Source organism: Diabrotica virgifera, chromosome 3 (assembly GCF_917563875.1).
Source record: "Diabrotica virgifera virgifera chromosome 3, PGI_DIABVI_V3a".
NCBI classification, from domain to species: Eukaryota; Metazoa; Arthropoda; class Insecta; order Coleoptera; family Chrysomelidae; genus Diabrotica; species Diabrotica virgifera.
In genome coordinates this window covers 80,714,422-80,731,707 of record NC_065445.1, presented here as the reverse complement: position 1 = coordinate 80,731,707, position 17,286 = coordinate 80,714,422, and the positions used below count along the sequence as shown (strand labels likewise).

General features: G+C 34.3%; 1 protein-coding gene across 1 annotated transcript in view; it reads left to right on the top strand.

Moving 5' to 3' along the window:
• Window positions 1-14,488: 14,488 nt before the first annotated feature.
• Window positions 14,489-17,286, top strand: part of LOC126882525 (zinc finger protein 782-like) — a 162,740-nt gene continuing 159,942 nt past the window's right edge. The window contains exon 1 of the mRNA XM_050647492.1: window positions 14,489-14,534. Within this exon, the coding sequence (XP_050503449.1) occupies window positions 14,489-14,534 (46 nt within the window). The remainder of the gene's footprint in view (window positions 14,535-17,286) is intronic.

The following is a 17,286-nucleotide window of genomic DNA, read 5'->3' as shown; positions in this document are numbered from 1 at the left end:
GTAGTGATTTTGCCTATACCTGATTTATTCTCAGTATAACTTTTATACTTGGTTTATTAGTAACAGTGTTAGATTACAAACGGTTTGTTATCTTTCATTGTTGTGTGTAAACCCTTCTTCACTATTGTGTTCAACAAGATTATGGCAAATTTAGATTTAGGCGGACAAATACACAGTCACAGACAGTAGGCAGCCACAAAATTGACTTCTTCTTCCCAATTAAAATAGTAAATTGATAGGACAAGGTATTAATTTGTACAATTAAAATTGTGGCTTGGTTCTAAAAGGGCCAATATCAAAGGTTTGCTTTTTTGTACAGCTTTCTTTAGAATTTCATATTGACAAAACAAAATCCAAAAAATTGATATTGGCCCTTTTAGCATTAATCCACATTATGTGGCTTAGTGTTAAAATGGCCAATGTCAATTTTTTGTGTTTTGCTTTGTCACTATTAAATTCTAAAGAAAGCAGTAGAAAAAAGCAAAAATTTGACATTGGCCCTTTTAGAACCAAGCCACAGAAATTTTCCTGGCACTGTAATATAATACAGGTTATACACCGCATCCCACGTAGACCGCAGGCTATAACAGAAATACGACGGTAGACCGCATACTATAACGGCACCTAATAATTAATATTATGAAGAGGATTTTAACAAATTTTTTGTAGCATTACTGTTTTCATTATTTTCTCTTTTGAGAGTTATCTTAATTTTGGCATTGCCCCGATTCTTGCTTTAAAATAATGGTGTACTTACTCAAAATCAACGAAATATTTCATTTTTGCCGATTTTAAGATTAATAAATACTTACTCAAACATATGTTTCATTCTAACCTAAGATTTTTACTATAAAGTGTGTATTTCAGTTCAAAAGTACAAATGTACAAAAATATCTGAAACCGCGAAGGTCTCTAAAGTAGCAAGTCAAGGAGAGGGGACTTCAGTTTAAGGCGTTGGTATAAAGAGTAAACATCCATTTAACATGCATTGTGCAGGGAATCAGTGAATTTGCGGTATTGCCAGATAAAATCGCAGAATAATTTTTATTTACATAGAATACATTTAATATTTTTTAAATTCAGTGAGTGTTAATAGCGATTAAGGTAAACTGCAAACATAAGTGTTATCAGGCCACTAAGAGCGATACTTGGTTTCATCAACAGTTCACCCAACATCAACAGTTTACCCATCTAAATCACTATCATTTTGTACTCTGCGTTGAGTAAGAACGTGAAACAAAATAAACATAAACGGTTACGTTTCGATTCAATTCGAGTCTCTCACCATCCTCTGACACGTGTTTCTAGATCTAACCGTCATCAGAGAGGCTCGTAAGAAGACTGAATCAAAACGCAGCTACTGGTTGGTAAATATAATAAAATATTATCATGATAGGCAAGTGTCGATAGTGATTAAGGTAAACTGCAAACCCAAGCGTAATCACGCCTATAAGAGCGATGCTCGGAATATTTTTATTCCACTAATGCATCAACAGTTTACCATATTCGTCTTTCCTCGTTAGAGGTCGTTACAGGCATGCGTTGGTATAATATTTCAATATATTTACCAGCCAGTGGGTGCGTTTTGATTCAGTTCAGTATTCTTACGAGCCTTTCTGATGACAGGCAGACCTAGAAGCACGTGTCAGAGGATGGTAAGAAACTCGAATTGAATCGAAACGTAATTGTGTGTGAAGTAAAGTGAAGTAAAGAAGCACAGACTTACTCACAATCATTTAATAAAACTTCGACGACCGGTTTCGATCTCTACAATATTCAGATCATCTTCAGGTCGGCGTTACAAGTAGTTAAATGATGCCGTTACAAGGGATGCTTTGTAAGTTCATCGAAAACATGTTTGAACGTCCAGATTATGCTAATAGGGTAGCTAGGTGAGGGACTGGGTAAGCGGACATGCTTCGTAGGTCAAAACACAGTGAATTGGAATGGATCCTGAAGGCAGATGTGTGATGTGAAACAGAGACAGATGTATTAGTTATGAGAAAGACAACGTTCGGGTGGTAATGTTCATAAATGCAGCTAAGGTGTAAATTGACTTATTGTAAACCCTTGTACGATTGTGAAGGTCTTTGCTTTTAGGTATTTTGAGCTAAGGGCAGAGGTCGAAGTAAGGAAAATGACAAATAGGAATAAATTTCAAGTTTGTATTGTTCCCGGTCACAAGACTACGGGATGTCAGTTAGTTTGTATCATTGTAGGTGCCTAACACTAGGAAATCTATGAAATGTAGAGAACTATAAGAAAATTAATTAGATAAAAAGAATGTCAAATTCACACACCACAACTTACTAGCAGCTAAAGTATTACTTAAATTTAAAAAGATTAAAAAAACCCAAAATATCTCCTAGGATCAGCAAAGATAAACTTTCAAATGCGGAAGTGAAAGAAATAGTAACCGATAAATTAGAAGATCAGTTTCAGAAATTGGGAAATAAAAATTCAGAAGAACAATTATGGGAGTCATGCAAAGAAACATTGGGAATAGTCCAAGAAGACCATCTAATGGAAAATCAACGTAGGAATAAGCAACAGTGGATGGATGCAAGAAGAAAGTATAAGAATGCTAATCTGACAGAATACAAAAAGCTAAACAGTATGATTCGAAGAAAAATAAGATCAGCTAAATCAGAGTGGCATAAACAACAATGTAAAGAAATTGAGAACTACGAGCGTATCTATGATGCATTCAATATGCACAAAAAACTGAAAGAAGTTGCAGCACTGAATAAAAAATGTAATCCTCCACTAATCGAAGATAAAAACGGAAAAATTATAATCGATATCGAAGGTCAACTAATACGATGGACAGAATATATAAAGGAATTATTCGATGATGAAAGAAGCGAACTAGAAACGCTAAATGACATAAGCGGTCCTCCAATAACTAAGAAAGAAGTGCAATACCATTGTATAACTAGACCAAACTTAAGATACTTACGAAATTATTCAACTTAATCTACGAAAGCGGAAAAATTCCTAAAGATTGGCTTAAATCCTCATTTGTTGTAATACCAAAAAAACACAGAGCCACAAAATGCAGCGACTATCGCACTATCAGCCTAATGAGTCATGTATTGAAAACGTTTCTCAGAATAATTCATCAAAGAACATATAGAAAAATTGAGGAAAGAATCTCAAGTACTCAATTCGGTTTTCGCTGTGGCCTTGGAACGCGTGATGCACTATTCGCAACCCAAGTTTTAATTCAAAGATACAGAGATGTAAATCATGACGTTTTCATGTGCGCGATTGATTTTGAAAAGGCCTTTGATAAAGTTCGCCATGAAAAAATGCTACATATTCTCAAAACTACCGATCTGGACTGTAGGGACATTAGAATAATCGCAAATTTGTATTGGGGCCAGACTGCATGTGTTAGGGTTGCGAATCAGTGCTCTGAAGAAGTAAAAATCAAGCGTGGAGTTCGACAAGGCTGTATGTGTATATTGTCACCAATGTTGTTTAATCTTTACGCTGAAACAATCTTAAATGAAGTGTTGGAGAACGCAAAAGAGGGAATACTCATTAATGGTATGCTTATGAACAACTGTTGCTGACTGGATCAATTGAACATCTTCAAGCGTTATTGAACCGAATGGTGGCATTCTGCGAGATATATGGACTCAAACTCAACGCAAGAAAAGCAAAGTTTATGGTTATTAGTGAACAGGCAGCCGTAAATAATAATAACTATAACGTAACAATCGGTAATGACTCAATTGAACGAGTAAGTAATCTTGTATACCTGGGTACTCATATTAATGAAAGCTGGAACCCTAATATAGAAATAAAAAGTAGAATTGCCAAAGCAAGAACAAGTTTTATGAAATTTAAGAAAATCCTGTGCAGTCATGATCTAAATTTGGAACTTCGCATAAGAATGGTTCGATGTTATATATTCCCAGTACTACTTTACGGAGTTGAAGCATGGACCCTGACAGAATCGCTTTTAAAAAACCTAGAAGCATTTGAGATGTGGGTCTACCGCCGTATTCTGAAGATCAGTTGGGTAGAAAGAGTCACAAACGAAAGGGTTTTGCAACGTTTGAATAAAAGTTGCGAAGTAGTGAACACGGTTAAAAGGCGCAAATTGGAATACTTTGGTCATATAATGCGTCACCCAGAAAAATATGACATACTTCACCTTGTCATGCAAGGTAAAATAATGGGAAAAAGAAGTGTGGGCCGCCGTACAACTTTTTGGCTTAAAAACCTACGCCAATGGTTTGGGAAAACTAGCACTGTACTATTTCGTGCGGCTGTAAATAGGACAATGATTGTTAATATGCTGGGCAACATGAGAGCCAACGATCGACAAGCGGTCTCGGCACCTTAAGAAGAAGAAGAATGTCAAATTAAAATTGGTTGAAAAACTGTAGAATATTAAAGATGATCTGAGAAAGGAAGGGGTTTGTTTAAGCTATTGTATGATAGTGTATGTTCAGAAAGAAATATTGAATAAATCATTACAGGGTGTAGGCACTTACATTGAGAAATTATTAAAGTAAATAAATAAATTAACACAGAACACATAGGATTATTATAACTACACAGACAAAACAACAAGTGGTTTAAATTTTGATGGGAAGTAGCACTACATTTATAAAATTCACTTAAATAACCGATTTTTATTTTTTAAAAAATCAAACTTAGTTTTTGTGTTTCATCTTCGATCATCATTTTTCTTTGATCATCATTTGTTTCATCTTCATAAGATGAAACACAAAAACTAAGTTTGATTTTTAAAAAAATAAAAATCGGTTATTTAAGTGAATTTTACAAATGTAGTGCTACTTCCCATCAAAATTTAAACCACTTGTTGTTTTGTCTGTGTAGTTATAATAATCCTATGTGTTCTGTGTTAATTTATTTATTTATTTTAATAATTTCTGAATGTAAGTGCCTACACCCTGTAATGATTTATTCAATATTTTTTTCTGAACATACACTATCATACAATAGCTTAAACAAACCCCTTCCTTTCTCAGATCACCTTTAATATTCTACAGTTTTTCAACCAATTTTAATTTGACATTCTTTTTATCTAATTAATTTTCTTATAGTTCTCTACATTTCATAGATTTCCTAGTGTTAGGCACCTACAATGATACAAACTAACTGACATCCCGTAGTCCTGTGACCGGGAACAATACAAACTTGAAATTTATTCCTATTTGTCATTTTCCTTACTTCGACCTCTGCCCATAGCTCAAAATACCTAAAAGCAAAGACCTTCACAATCGTACAAGGGTTTACAATAAGTCAATTTACACCTTAGCTGCATTTATGAACATTCCCACCCGAACGTTGTCTTCCTCATAACTAATACATCTGTCTCTGTTTCACATCACACATCTGCCTTCAGGATCCATTCCAATTCACTGTGTTTTAACCTATGAAGCATGTCCGCTTACCCAGTCCCTCACCTAGCTATCCTATTAGCATAATCTGGACGTTTAAACATGTTATCGATGAACTTACAAAGCATCCCTTGTAACGGCATCATTTAACTACTTGTAACGCCGACCTGAAGATGATCTGAATATTGTAGAGATCGAAACCGGTCGTCGAACTATTATTAAATGATTGTGAGTAATTGATTAAATAAGAGAGTGTGTGTGTTTCTTTACTTCAATTAAAACTAACTCACATATGCAACCCATTCAACATTTGTAATTGTCTATATTTATTTTGTTTCACGTTCTTACTCTACACATACTACAAAATGAAGCTAATTTAGAAGGGTAAACTGTTGATGCATTAGTGGAATAAAAATATACCGAGCATCGCTCTTAGTGGCGTGATTATGCTTGGATTTGCAGTTTACCTTAATCGCTATCGACACTCATTTCTCTCTATCGAGAGAGCATTAAAGCCATGCGTTGGTATAATATTTTAATATGCCAACCAGTCGGTGCGTTTTGATTCAGTTACAGTTTTCTTACGAGCCTCTATGATGACGGGTAGACCTAGAAACACGTGTGAGGGTGGTAAGAGACTCGAATTGAATCGAAACGCAACCGTCTATGTTTTTATTTTAAATAAATATGAATATTAAAAGTGCAGTGAAAAATAGGGGTCTAGGACGTTTCATCGCCGCCAGTTCATCGCCGCCGTTTCGATGCCGCCAGTTCATCGCCGGCTGATTCATCGCCGGCCGTTTCGATGCCGCCTGTTCATCGCCAGTCAGTTAATCGCTAACTGATATATTTCCGAATTTTCGACCAATTTTCGACAGTTATATTTATTATTTATTTTTAGTATGAATTAGGAATTCTAGGAAATGCGAGATATGACCATTCCCGTTGCCATACTTAATCTTTTAATAGACTTTTAAACTTTAATAATATAAAATATAATTTAACACTATTCACTTAATACTGTTTAGTATCAAATTTAGGGGAAGTAGAAATAGAACAGTAAATTAATATAATAATATTTTTTATCTATTTATTTGTCATAAGTTTTGAACTGAATTTAACGTCGTGTCGTGTCATCTCCCATAATACAAGATCAACTGACTAACTGGCGATGAAACGGCCGGCGATGAAATGGACTGGCGATGAACCGGCGGCATCGAAACGGCGGCGATGAACCGGCGGCGATGAAACGTCCCATTCCGGAAAAATAGACACTAAGTGCACAATTCCGTGAAATTATACACAATGAATGTGTTATTGTATGCAAAATCTAAATACATATTTTTTCACATCTGTACACAATGAATATTTTTACCAACCTTTATTTTTTTCAGATATAGAATTCTTTTTTACTGACGAGGGACGTTTCGGATGTCTTAAGTGCTTCCATAGTTATAAGCAAAAGTCCCATTTACGAAGGCATATAAAGTACGAATGTGGTGTTGAAAAGCAATTCGTCTGTTTTTCCTGCAATAGTAAATTCAAGCATCTGGATCATCTCAAGAGCCATCAAATGTCTAAAAGATGTCAGTATAATGCTAGAAGGGGGAATTTTAGTTTTCCATAAATATAACTTTTAATATTGAATGGCTTTTATTTCTGCGTATAATACATAATTTTACATTTTAGTTTAAAAAGCATAGATCTTAAATTTTTTCATAACAATTTTGATCGCAATTCATATCTTTGTCATAGGCGTAACCAGGGGGGGTTTTGGGGGTTATAACACCCCATTGGGATGTACTTTGAGCTCTATACGCTTAACACCATACCCGCTAGAGAGCTTCCAGTAGTTGTGACCCCCCCCCCCTTAGTGCCTTGTAACCCCCTAAAGCCATCCTGGTTACGCCGTTGATCTTTGTAACCAGATCTTATTATCACATATATTCTTTTTTTTTTCTAATTAACACAAATATACCCAGCCACTATATATCAGCCACTAAGGGTTATTAGCACGACATGCACAAACAGTAAGATACATATTATTACATATTATAAAAATAGTTTAGTCATTTTGAGATAACTTCCACAAATCCACAAATGTGATATATAGTCAAAGCCCGAATTTCAGGCACTTCTAGGTTTGACTAGGCAATCCTCAGGTCTGACTGACGGTCTTAGTCAAAGCCCGAAATAAATTACAGTTTCGGCCTTTGACTAGTCAAACCTAGGAGAGACTAAGTTGGTCAGACAAAGGTCGAAATTTAATTTTATGAAATCGGGGTTTGCCTAGTCAAACCCCGATCAGCTATTACAATGTCGTAATTTGTTAGATTAGATTTAATAAAACGTCATTTTTTAATTTTAATGTTTATTATTTTTATATTGTCGTAATTAAAATAAAAAAATTAGTGTTTATTCTCACATGTTGAGGCATTATGGCATTTAAAGTTGCACAATACGTTAGACCTTTTACTCTTACATAATTTTGAAGAGTATTTCTTATTGCAGTAGCATTTTATAAAGCCCTGTCCTCCAAATTTAGAATCTTTTGTACTAATTTCTCTTAGAGACAGCTTAACGTAAGGGAAAATCTTAGAAGTTAACAAAATTCTCTTTCCATTCTCTAATTTGATTTCTTGAAAAAGTGTGTTTATTGTTCCGTATTTCGTACCAACTTAAATAAACCGTCAATTGTTTTATCTTTTATGATACCCAAAATATTTCGAGCATCTCCTTTGGCTCTATCAAAGCTGGGGATAGGTATTGTTACAGTTTTTCCGATCGAAATTGGAGGAATTTTTTTTCACTTATTTTAATCTTTTCTGTCTGCACAACGCATGCATGCAATTTTTCTTTCAAAACCTTCATAGTATGCACCAGGTGTGCTGTCAGCACACACAACATGTACCACCTGATTACAAATTATTCACGTATGTGCGTTAGAGCTCTGTTTTTGGCAAATACAACAAACCACATCTGAAGAAGTAATCTGAATTGTTTGACAATTTTCTTCCTCTCCTAGTGACGACGCACAGTGGTCCAAAATCCCGAAAAGCTGGCCAAAAGTAAAAAAAAAATTCCCTATTCAGTGTTGGCAACCCTAGAGCTATATCTCCTATATCTGAATTTCCAGTTCAGTTCAAAGTTGACCTTCGTACTGAACATACTTGCAGTTAAGAATAACGAATATTTTATACGTGCGTGTATCTCGAAAACGAAGTGCGCAAATTCAATTCTGCAAAATGGAGCATATTATCAAAAGCAAAATAAATAGAGCAAAATAAAACCCGATATTATCAAAATATTTGTACATGTGTTATATTTAGTAAATTTTAAGTTGAAGTTAAGTAATAAAAAATTATATATTTTGAAATAATTAAATTTTTAGATAGCCAAATAGTTATGTATTCCATCAAATTCCAAGATGCTACTACTATCATCTTTTAGCTTATATTTATCTCTTTAAGATATAAAAAAAATTGGCTGCCACTATCTGTCCCTTTGGTTTTGCTAGAATTTTTTGTATAAGCGCTCTGCGCTATGAGTTTCAATATTAACCGTTAACAACGCAGAATAAACAGATCATGCCGCGGCATTCAGGTAGTTGTTATGACCGTAGATCTTTAGTTATTTCAGTATCGTAGGGTAAAAGCGTAGATAAAATGGTCAGGTGCAGTATTGTTGAAAAATAAAGTAAAAATTAGTGTTGACTTTCATATGATTAATAATCGAATTTAACGTTGGAATAAAACATTAGCAGATTGCATCCGTCATTTTGTTTTTTAAAATTTCGATTTCAGATTCGTAATCAGCAACCTCAAAATCCGCCGGATATCGCCGGATTTTGACGGTATTAAATATATTTAAAATACATAAACCTGCCATATTACATCCGCCATTTTGTTTTTTCCAGTTTAGACTTCGGATTCGTAATTAGCGACCTCGAAAACCCCTACATGCCTAATTTTATGCAAATCAAAAAACGCTTTCATATTTTGGCCATCTTTTCGGGTTTTTGGACCACTGTGCGACGGTCCAAGGGCTTTGTTAGTATTATGGTGATCCTTAGTTTTCTCTCCGATTGCAATATCTTCTTTCACAGTTGACGATGGCATTCCCATTCCATCTGTTTGTGCTACAATAAAATTCAGATTACTTCTTCAGATGTGGTTTGTTGTATTTGCCAAAGAGAGAGCTCTGACGCACATACGTGCATAATTTGTAATCAGGTGGTACATGTTGTGTGCGCTGATAGCACACTTGGTGCATACTATGAAGATTTCGAAAGAGAAGTTACATGCATGCGTGGTGCACAGACAGAAAAGATTAAAATAAGTAAAGGAAAGGCGATTGAAGGTCTTCATGCCCAGACTGACGCAGACTTTTGTCCTGACGCGTGATCCCGAACACAGTGCTGTATCTAAAAATCGAATTATTCCGGTGTTTTTTGTTCTAAATGGCCTGGTCTAATTTTTAGCTAATAAAGTTTTATTTTTCAATAATAACTATGGTTTTGTTAAAAAAAAATAAAACCGCAAAAAGTTATCATCAAATATCTGCTGGTAAAATGTACGAAGAGTACTTTTAACATGTAGGTATTCTGCGAAGGTTACCTTTCTACCTTTCTAGAGCTATTAAATAAAGTGCCTAAAATTCTCAGATTTTTCTGTAAACTCAGGTATTTAGCTAGTTCCTTTCAATTGTCAGAGACATAGACATATTAAGGGTAGACAAGGGATACTGAGCAAAAAGCGTAACGCGAAAGCAGTCGATCGGTAGTCTATCTATCTCTTAACCAAGCGATCCCACGCATGTGACAGACAAAGATGGCTTAAGATAGGTTACACCTCGATGCACAGAGCGGTCCATACATTGCCTAATCTACTAGTTATTATATCTTTGGTTAGGAAACTTAATCTAATAATAACACATAAATAATCGATTACGAATTTAAGTGCCATAAATAATACCCTCATTATGTAAACATATTTAATACATTAGTAACATTTTTAACTATGCCTAATCAACAGTTATTGAATTAAGGCTGTTTTATCAGTTGAAGCACATTACAATGTTAAGTGGGCGTATCACTTACTTTCGTAGACTGCTTACGTCAGACACACGTGACTCCCTACTTGAAATTGATTGGAAGTAGGGAGTGCGACCGACACTTCGATCTTTACTCAGTGGCGCCGGCGGACAAGTATTTTAATGACAACAAAATGCATTATTCTCCATTCAAATTAGTTTTGTCGGGAATACCTTGTTTGTTTGATTTTATCGTGGATAATATTTTAAAAAGAATTATCACATTTTTGTCACATAGTTTGGCCTAGGTCAAACTAGTTTATTCTGATATAATAAAGATTCACACTTCAGGATAAACTAGTACGGCCTTCTTCTTCTTGTTGTAGTGCCTATCCGTTTCGGATGTTGGCGGCCATCATGGCAATCTCTACTTTTCACACTGCTGCTCTGAAAAGATTTGTAGTGGTTGTGTTGAACCACGTACGTAGATTTTTCAGCCAGGAAATCCTTCGCCTAGTACGGCCTAGCCTACACTAATTTAGCCGAGTCGAAAGTAATTTGACGAACATGTAAGGACTTTTACATGCGGGGAATTCCCAAATTACGTCCTTTATAATCCAAGGATGGTACTAAAAGTGAGAAATTTGACCTAGGCTGTCTGTCCGTCGGTCCGTCCGACCGCGAATATAACTGCTCCGTCACTATACTAGGTAGAATGACAAATAAGGTGTCAAATGAAAGCTTATAATCCAAGGATGGTACCAAAGGTGAGAAATTTGAGCTAGGCTGTCTGTCCGTCGGTCCGTCCGACCGCGAAAATAACTGCTCCGTCACTATACCAGGTAGAATAAAAAATGAGGTGTCAAATAAATGCTTTTAATCCTAAGATGTTATTAAAGGTGAGAAATCTTAGCGAGGCTTTCTGTCCGTCTTTCCGTCCGATCGCGAATGTAATTCTTCCGTCAATATACCAGATATAATGACAAATGAGGTGTCAAATGAAAGCTTAGAATCCAAGGCTGGTACTAAAGGTGAGAAAGGACCCCGCAGAAACCTTATGGGAAATGGCTCTCTGTCAAATGCTCTGATACTTTGGATTCTGGTAGTCCTTGATATGTAGAACAAAAGACTTCATGGGCGCGTAGCTCCAAAAAATTATAGTTCTGAGATATAAGCCTCTGAAATTATAGGTACAGTGAGGACGTTTGAGTTGAAATAAATTCATTTTCTCGAGAATGGGAGACTCTGGAGATAAATTACGAATGAACTCGATTTTTATTTTTAAATAATAATTTTTTGGCGTATATATCATACTAGTGACGTCATCTATCTGGGCGTGATGACGCAATCGGTGATTTTTTTAAATAGGAATAGGGGTCGTGTGATAGCTCATTTGAAAGGTAATTTAATTCTCTATTCACTAATGTAAACATTAACATAATTATTTATACAGGGTGGCCAAAACTTTTTTTTAATTAAATTAATTGAGACAAAAAGAAGAATGTATATAATTTATTTATTTCGAAATACATTTTACTGCTGTCAGAAAACAGAAAAAAATGTTAATTTGAAAAATAAACATTGCCTTTCGCTTAAATTAAATGTCCAAACTGCTAAGAGGTAGGTGGGTGGCAGCTTTAATATTGAATTTAAGCAAAAAACAATATTTATTTATCAAATAAACATTTTTTTCTGTTTTCTGACAGCAGTAAAATGTATTTCGAATTAAATAAATTATATACATTCTTCTTTTTGTCTCAATTAATTTAATTAAAAAAAAATTGGGCACCCTGTATAAATGATTATGTTGATGTTTATATTAGTGAATAGAGAATTAAATAGCCTTTCAAATGAACTATCACACGACCCCTATTCCTATTTAAAAATATCATCGATTGCGTCATCACGCCCAGATGGATGACGTCACTAGTATGATATATATGCCAAAAATTATAATTTAAAAATAAAAATTGACCTGATTCGTAATTTATCTCCAGAGTCGCCCATTCTCGAGAAAATGAATTTATTCCAACTCAAACGTCCTCTCTATACCTATATCTTCAGAGGCTTATATCTTAGAACTATGATTTTTTGGAGCTACGCGTCCATGGAGTCTTTTGTTCTACACATCAAGAATTACCACAATCCTAAGTTTCAGAGCATTTGACAGAGAGCCATTTCCCATAAAGTTTCTGCGAGGTCCTTTGTTCTAGGACTTCCGGTTCTAGACGCTCACTTCAGGCCAAACTAGTTTGGGCTTTAGTAACATTCTTGGATTATAAGCTTTTATTTGACACCTCATTTTTCATTCTACCTGGTATAGTGACAGAGCAGTTATATTCGCGGTCGGACGGACCGACAGACAGACAGCATAGGTCAATTTTGTCACTTTTAGTACCATCTTTGGATTATAAGCTTTCATTTGACACCTCATTTGTCATTCTACCTGGTATAGTGACGGAGCAGTTATATTCGCGGTCGGACAGACCGACAGACAGACAGCCTAGTTCAAATTCCTAACTTTTAGTACCATCCTTGTATTAAAAGCTTTCATTTAACACCTTGCTGAAAAATCTACGTACGTGGTTCAACACAACCACTAAAAGTCTTTTCAGAGCAGCAGTGAGAAAAGTAGAGATTGCCATGATGATCGCCAATATCCGAAACGGATAGGCACTAGAAGAAGAATAAGAAGAAGGCCGTACTAGTTTATCCTGAAGTGTGAATCTTTATTATATCAGGATAAACTAGTTTGGCCTAGGCTAAACTAGTTTGGCCTGAAGTGTGTTTATTTATATCAGGATAAACTAGTTTGGCCTACGCGTGATATGATAAACTAGTTTGACCTAGGTCATACTAGTTTATCCTAGGCGGTTAGGACAAAGTAGTTTGGCCTAGGCCAAACTAGTTTGTCCCGAAATCGGGTTTGGCCGGTAACATATACATTATTTTAATATATTTATAGGTTGCAGTTACATAAAAAAAGTATCCAATTGATGAATAAAACACAAATCGTGGATAGTAGTATAATTTTCTGTCTTATTTTAAAACACCCTGGGACTCATTTCTTATCTTGTCAACTTATATCCCTAAACTAATGTAATACTTAAAAATACGCGTAAACAAAAGAACTTGTAACTTATACCACTAAACTAATAATATATTATGTACTTAAAATACCAGTAAACTAAATAAGTTTAATGTTTTCAAAATAACTAAGAATACTGTAAACTGTAAACACTAAGCAAGTTGATGAAGAAAATACAAGAATGAATAACTGGAAATGGATTCTAATAATTCAAGCGAACTGACCGACTGACCGTACGTTCATGAGATTTGTCGTCACGAAGGCGATAACGATGAAACTAATCGCCAATGCTGCGTAACTCGTTTCATTATTAGATTTCAATATTTTTAGCAAATTTTCTTCAAAGTTGGAACACGCTTTTCTCGATTATTACTGGACACAGAAAGGTGAAAAAAAAATCAACGATTACAGAAAAAAAAACTCTTTCGAGTGATGGGAGTAAAAAGTTTGGTTATAATAGAACGTTAAACATTATAATCTAATTTTTCAACAGAATTTTCAAAAAAATAAAAAAAGTAAAACCATCATTTTAAAGGCAACATAATTTCGAACAACGTGTCCAAATTTCGAGACATTCTGTCGGTAAATAACAGAGAAAACACTGTCCCTAGGTTTTGGTGCACCGATAAAACAGCCTTAAGTTGTTGTCAACAATCAATAATCTTCAAACAATAATTTAATAAACAGTGATTCTTATCTCTGTAAGTTATTATAATAACAATGCTGACTAAACATTTTCCGGATATTAATTGAGCTTAATGTCTTTCAAATTTCTTTTGTTGTTATCTCTAGGTAGGTATTTATTATTATTTACTTGCGAACGACCATTCGTTAGTGAATCACCTGCTTTTAGTTCTTTTCAGTTGCAATTAATAGTTGGTATTAAAGCCGTATGAATGTCGTAATGTGACACATTTTTTATAAAGGTATTTAACAGTTTTTGGCTCGACACAGATTTTGAAGATTTTGTTGGAACTGAATGAACGAGATGCCTTCTGCACTGCGCAAAGTATTGGACAAATTGAGCTTACAAGGTAAAGTTTAAAATATGAAAAACAGTTTTAATATATTTTTAAGGTTTGTATGGTATTAGATTATATTCCCATTAAGATCAGATATAAGCCTATTTAATATTATTTAATATAAACATCTTAAAAATATTCCGATTCGGATTTTTTGTACAATCTTACTCAAAAAGGACCCCTTTTAACAAATTTGCATGTTGCCAGGACCAAAACTGGTTCAAAAATTTTTTAAACGTTTTTTTTTGTTTTTTTCTTAAAATTATTTTGTTTGCGTGGAAAAAAGTTTTTTTTAGGTTTTTTTGGATCATTTCAAACAGAAAAGGTCTTTAGTGACTTTTCTCTAAAGTTGATAGTTTTTGACATAATATAAACGATTAAACATTGAAAAATTGCGAATTCGGCCATTTTAACCCTCAAAAACTATGTGAAAAACTGAAAATTTGAATGTTGCCGATGTAAGTAGATATTCTTTAAACATCGATTGATGAAATTCCGAAGAGTTTTTGCAATACAATATTCAAAACTCCTTTGTTTTTTAATTGCTAATCAAGCGTGCGCGACACTATTTTCCACCGTTGCATGACATGTAAAAAGTCATACAACCTTTTATAATGGACCATTCTAGAAGCAATTGACTTCTCTTCCTACCAAATGTACCATTACATATACCTAAACCCGCGTAGAACAAAGTTAAAGAATAATGTTTGAAAAAATAATAGGGAAAATGACCCAAAAATGCTGTGAGTGACGAAATTTGAAAAATCACATTTCGGAAATTATAAATCATAAAGACTTCTACTGAACGCCGTTTTAAAGAGAAAGGACAGAAGTTTTTTTTCTGTGAAGCAATGTCTATACTTATATCCCCGTGGAAAAAAGTTATGGGGCAAAAAACAAAATTGCTTTCTTTCGTGTTTTTTTTTTGAAATTTTTTTTATTATATTTTTGTAAAGAAATTATTTCTGATTTTAAAAGGTGATATTTAGATAATAAATTTAACCTGTAACAATGTTTCTGTAAACATGTTGGTACCAAAAGTACTAGAACTCACCCTAATGCACCATGTGTTTGGAGACTAATTCACCCAATTCCCCAAAACGCACCCCTTTAAATAGTAGCACTCCGCGGTTTTTCATATCTAGATTTTCATAGACCACATCAAACAATAAAACCTCGTTAACGTTGTATGTAGTTCCTTTTAGCTCTCTTATTTTGAACATAATCAATAGCCTATTACCTGTAAACTCATCTTCTGATGTTGACTTTCAATTCTCTTACCATCTTTTCGTTGGTGTTAATTCGTGTTAATAATTTCCGTCTGTTTAGTTTTTGAATCTTGGTTTTGAAGTTTCCGTCTATCTTCTAGCATCGTGTTAACGTGATATGTCCAAAATTACTACTGTTCTCTAATCCACTACTCCATACCATGTAGGTACTCCCTGTTCCTTTTCCTGGCTTCTTTTTCTATTTCTCCCTTATGAGTTAGTTCCCTAATACTGTCATTTCGGCCATTCAAATCATTTTTTTTTTCGTCGGTATTTCTGCTCTGGATTGTGTGGCGTACATAAGTTCTACTCTTGTTTTATAGATTTTGATTTTTCTCTTTGTACTTATCATTGTGCTTTTGTATACTAGGCATTTCCTCTCATACTGCCTCTTTCATTGATACACTTATTGTATTTCTGTTGTTAAGTTTATTAATAATTAATTCTTGGTATTTATAGTTCTTCTGCTTCATGTTTTTCTGCTCAAGAATTTTGATGATGAACTTTTCAAACCGACGCGATGCCCACCAAATACAAGTTGATCTACGGGTATAAGCAAGAAATGAAACAATAAAGCCCAAAACTTACCATTTTTTGCAGGTAGATATACCTCAAGGAGATCTGTTGCATTCGATACGTAAGAGCATTATGAAATTTTGTGAACTAAAGTGGTGATGTCGAAATGATAATTGCATTATTGAACATAGACAAAGCGAAAACGGCGGGTTCATTGGGAAAAATATTCCAATGAGATTTTTTTTCATAATCACATTCGTGAGACATCCCAGAATAAAGTTCAAGAAGTCGCCCACTTGAAAAGTGGTCCAAATTTTTTTTAACAATTTTTTTAATCTAATTGCAAAAAATCAATTTTTTTGGCTCGGACAAATTTTTTCAGGTTTTTCGGACCATTCTGGACAAAAAAGGTCTCTTATCCTTTTTCTCTAAAGTTGATCTTTTTCGAGTTATAAGCAATTTAAAATTTGAAATACGCGAAAATGACCCTTTTTAAGACTAAATAACTCGGTTAAAAATTATTATTATGAAAGTTAGAAAGTGACTAAATCAAAATTTAAAGCCTCTGCTACATGATCCTGAAGAAATCTGTGTTAGAAATTTATTACTAAGCTGATGTTTTTAATTAATAACAATGGGCGGTTAGATCGTATTGACGCGGCTGTAAATATGAGTGCAAGTAAGATACACAATTGGACTGCCGGAATGGCATCTCTCTCGCACTCAGCATTTACGGCCGCCTAACACGTGCATGGCGCTCATTATTATTACTTAAAAATAACAGCTTAGTAATAAAATAATGACAAAGATTTCTTCAGGATCTTGTAGGGGGGCATTAAACTTTGATTTAGTCACTTTCTGACTTTCATATTAATAACTTTTAACCGAGTTATTAAGCCTTGAAAATCGCCATTTTTCGTTTTTTTTCCAATTTTAAATTGCTTATAACTCGAAAACGATCAACTTTAGAGAAAAATTAT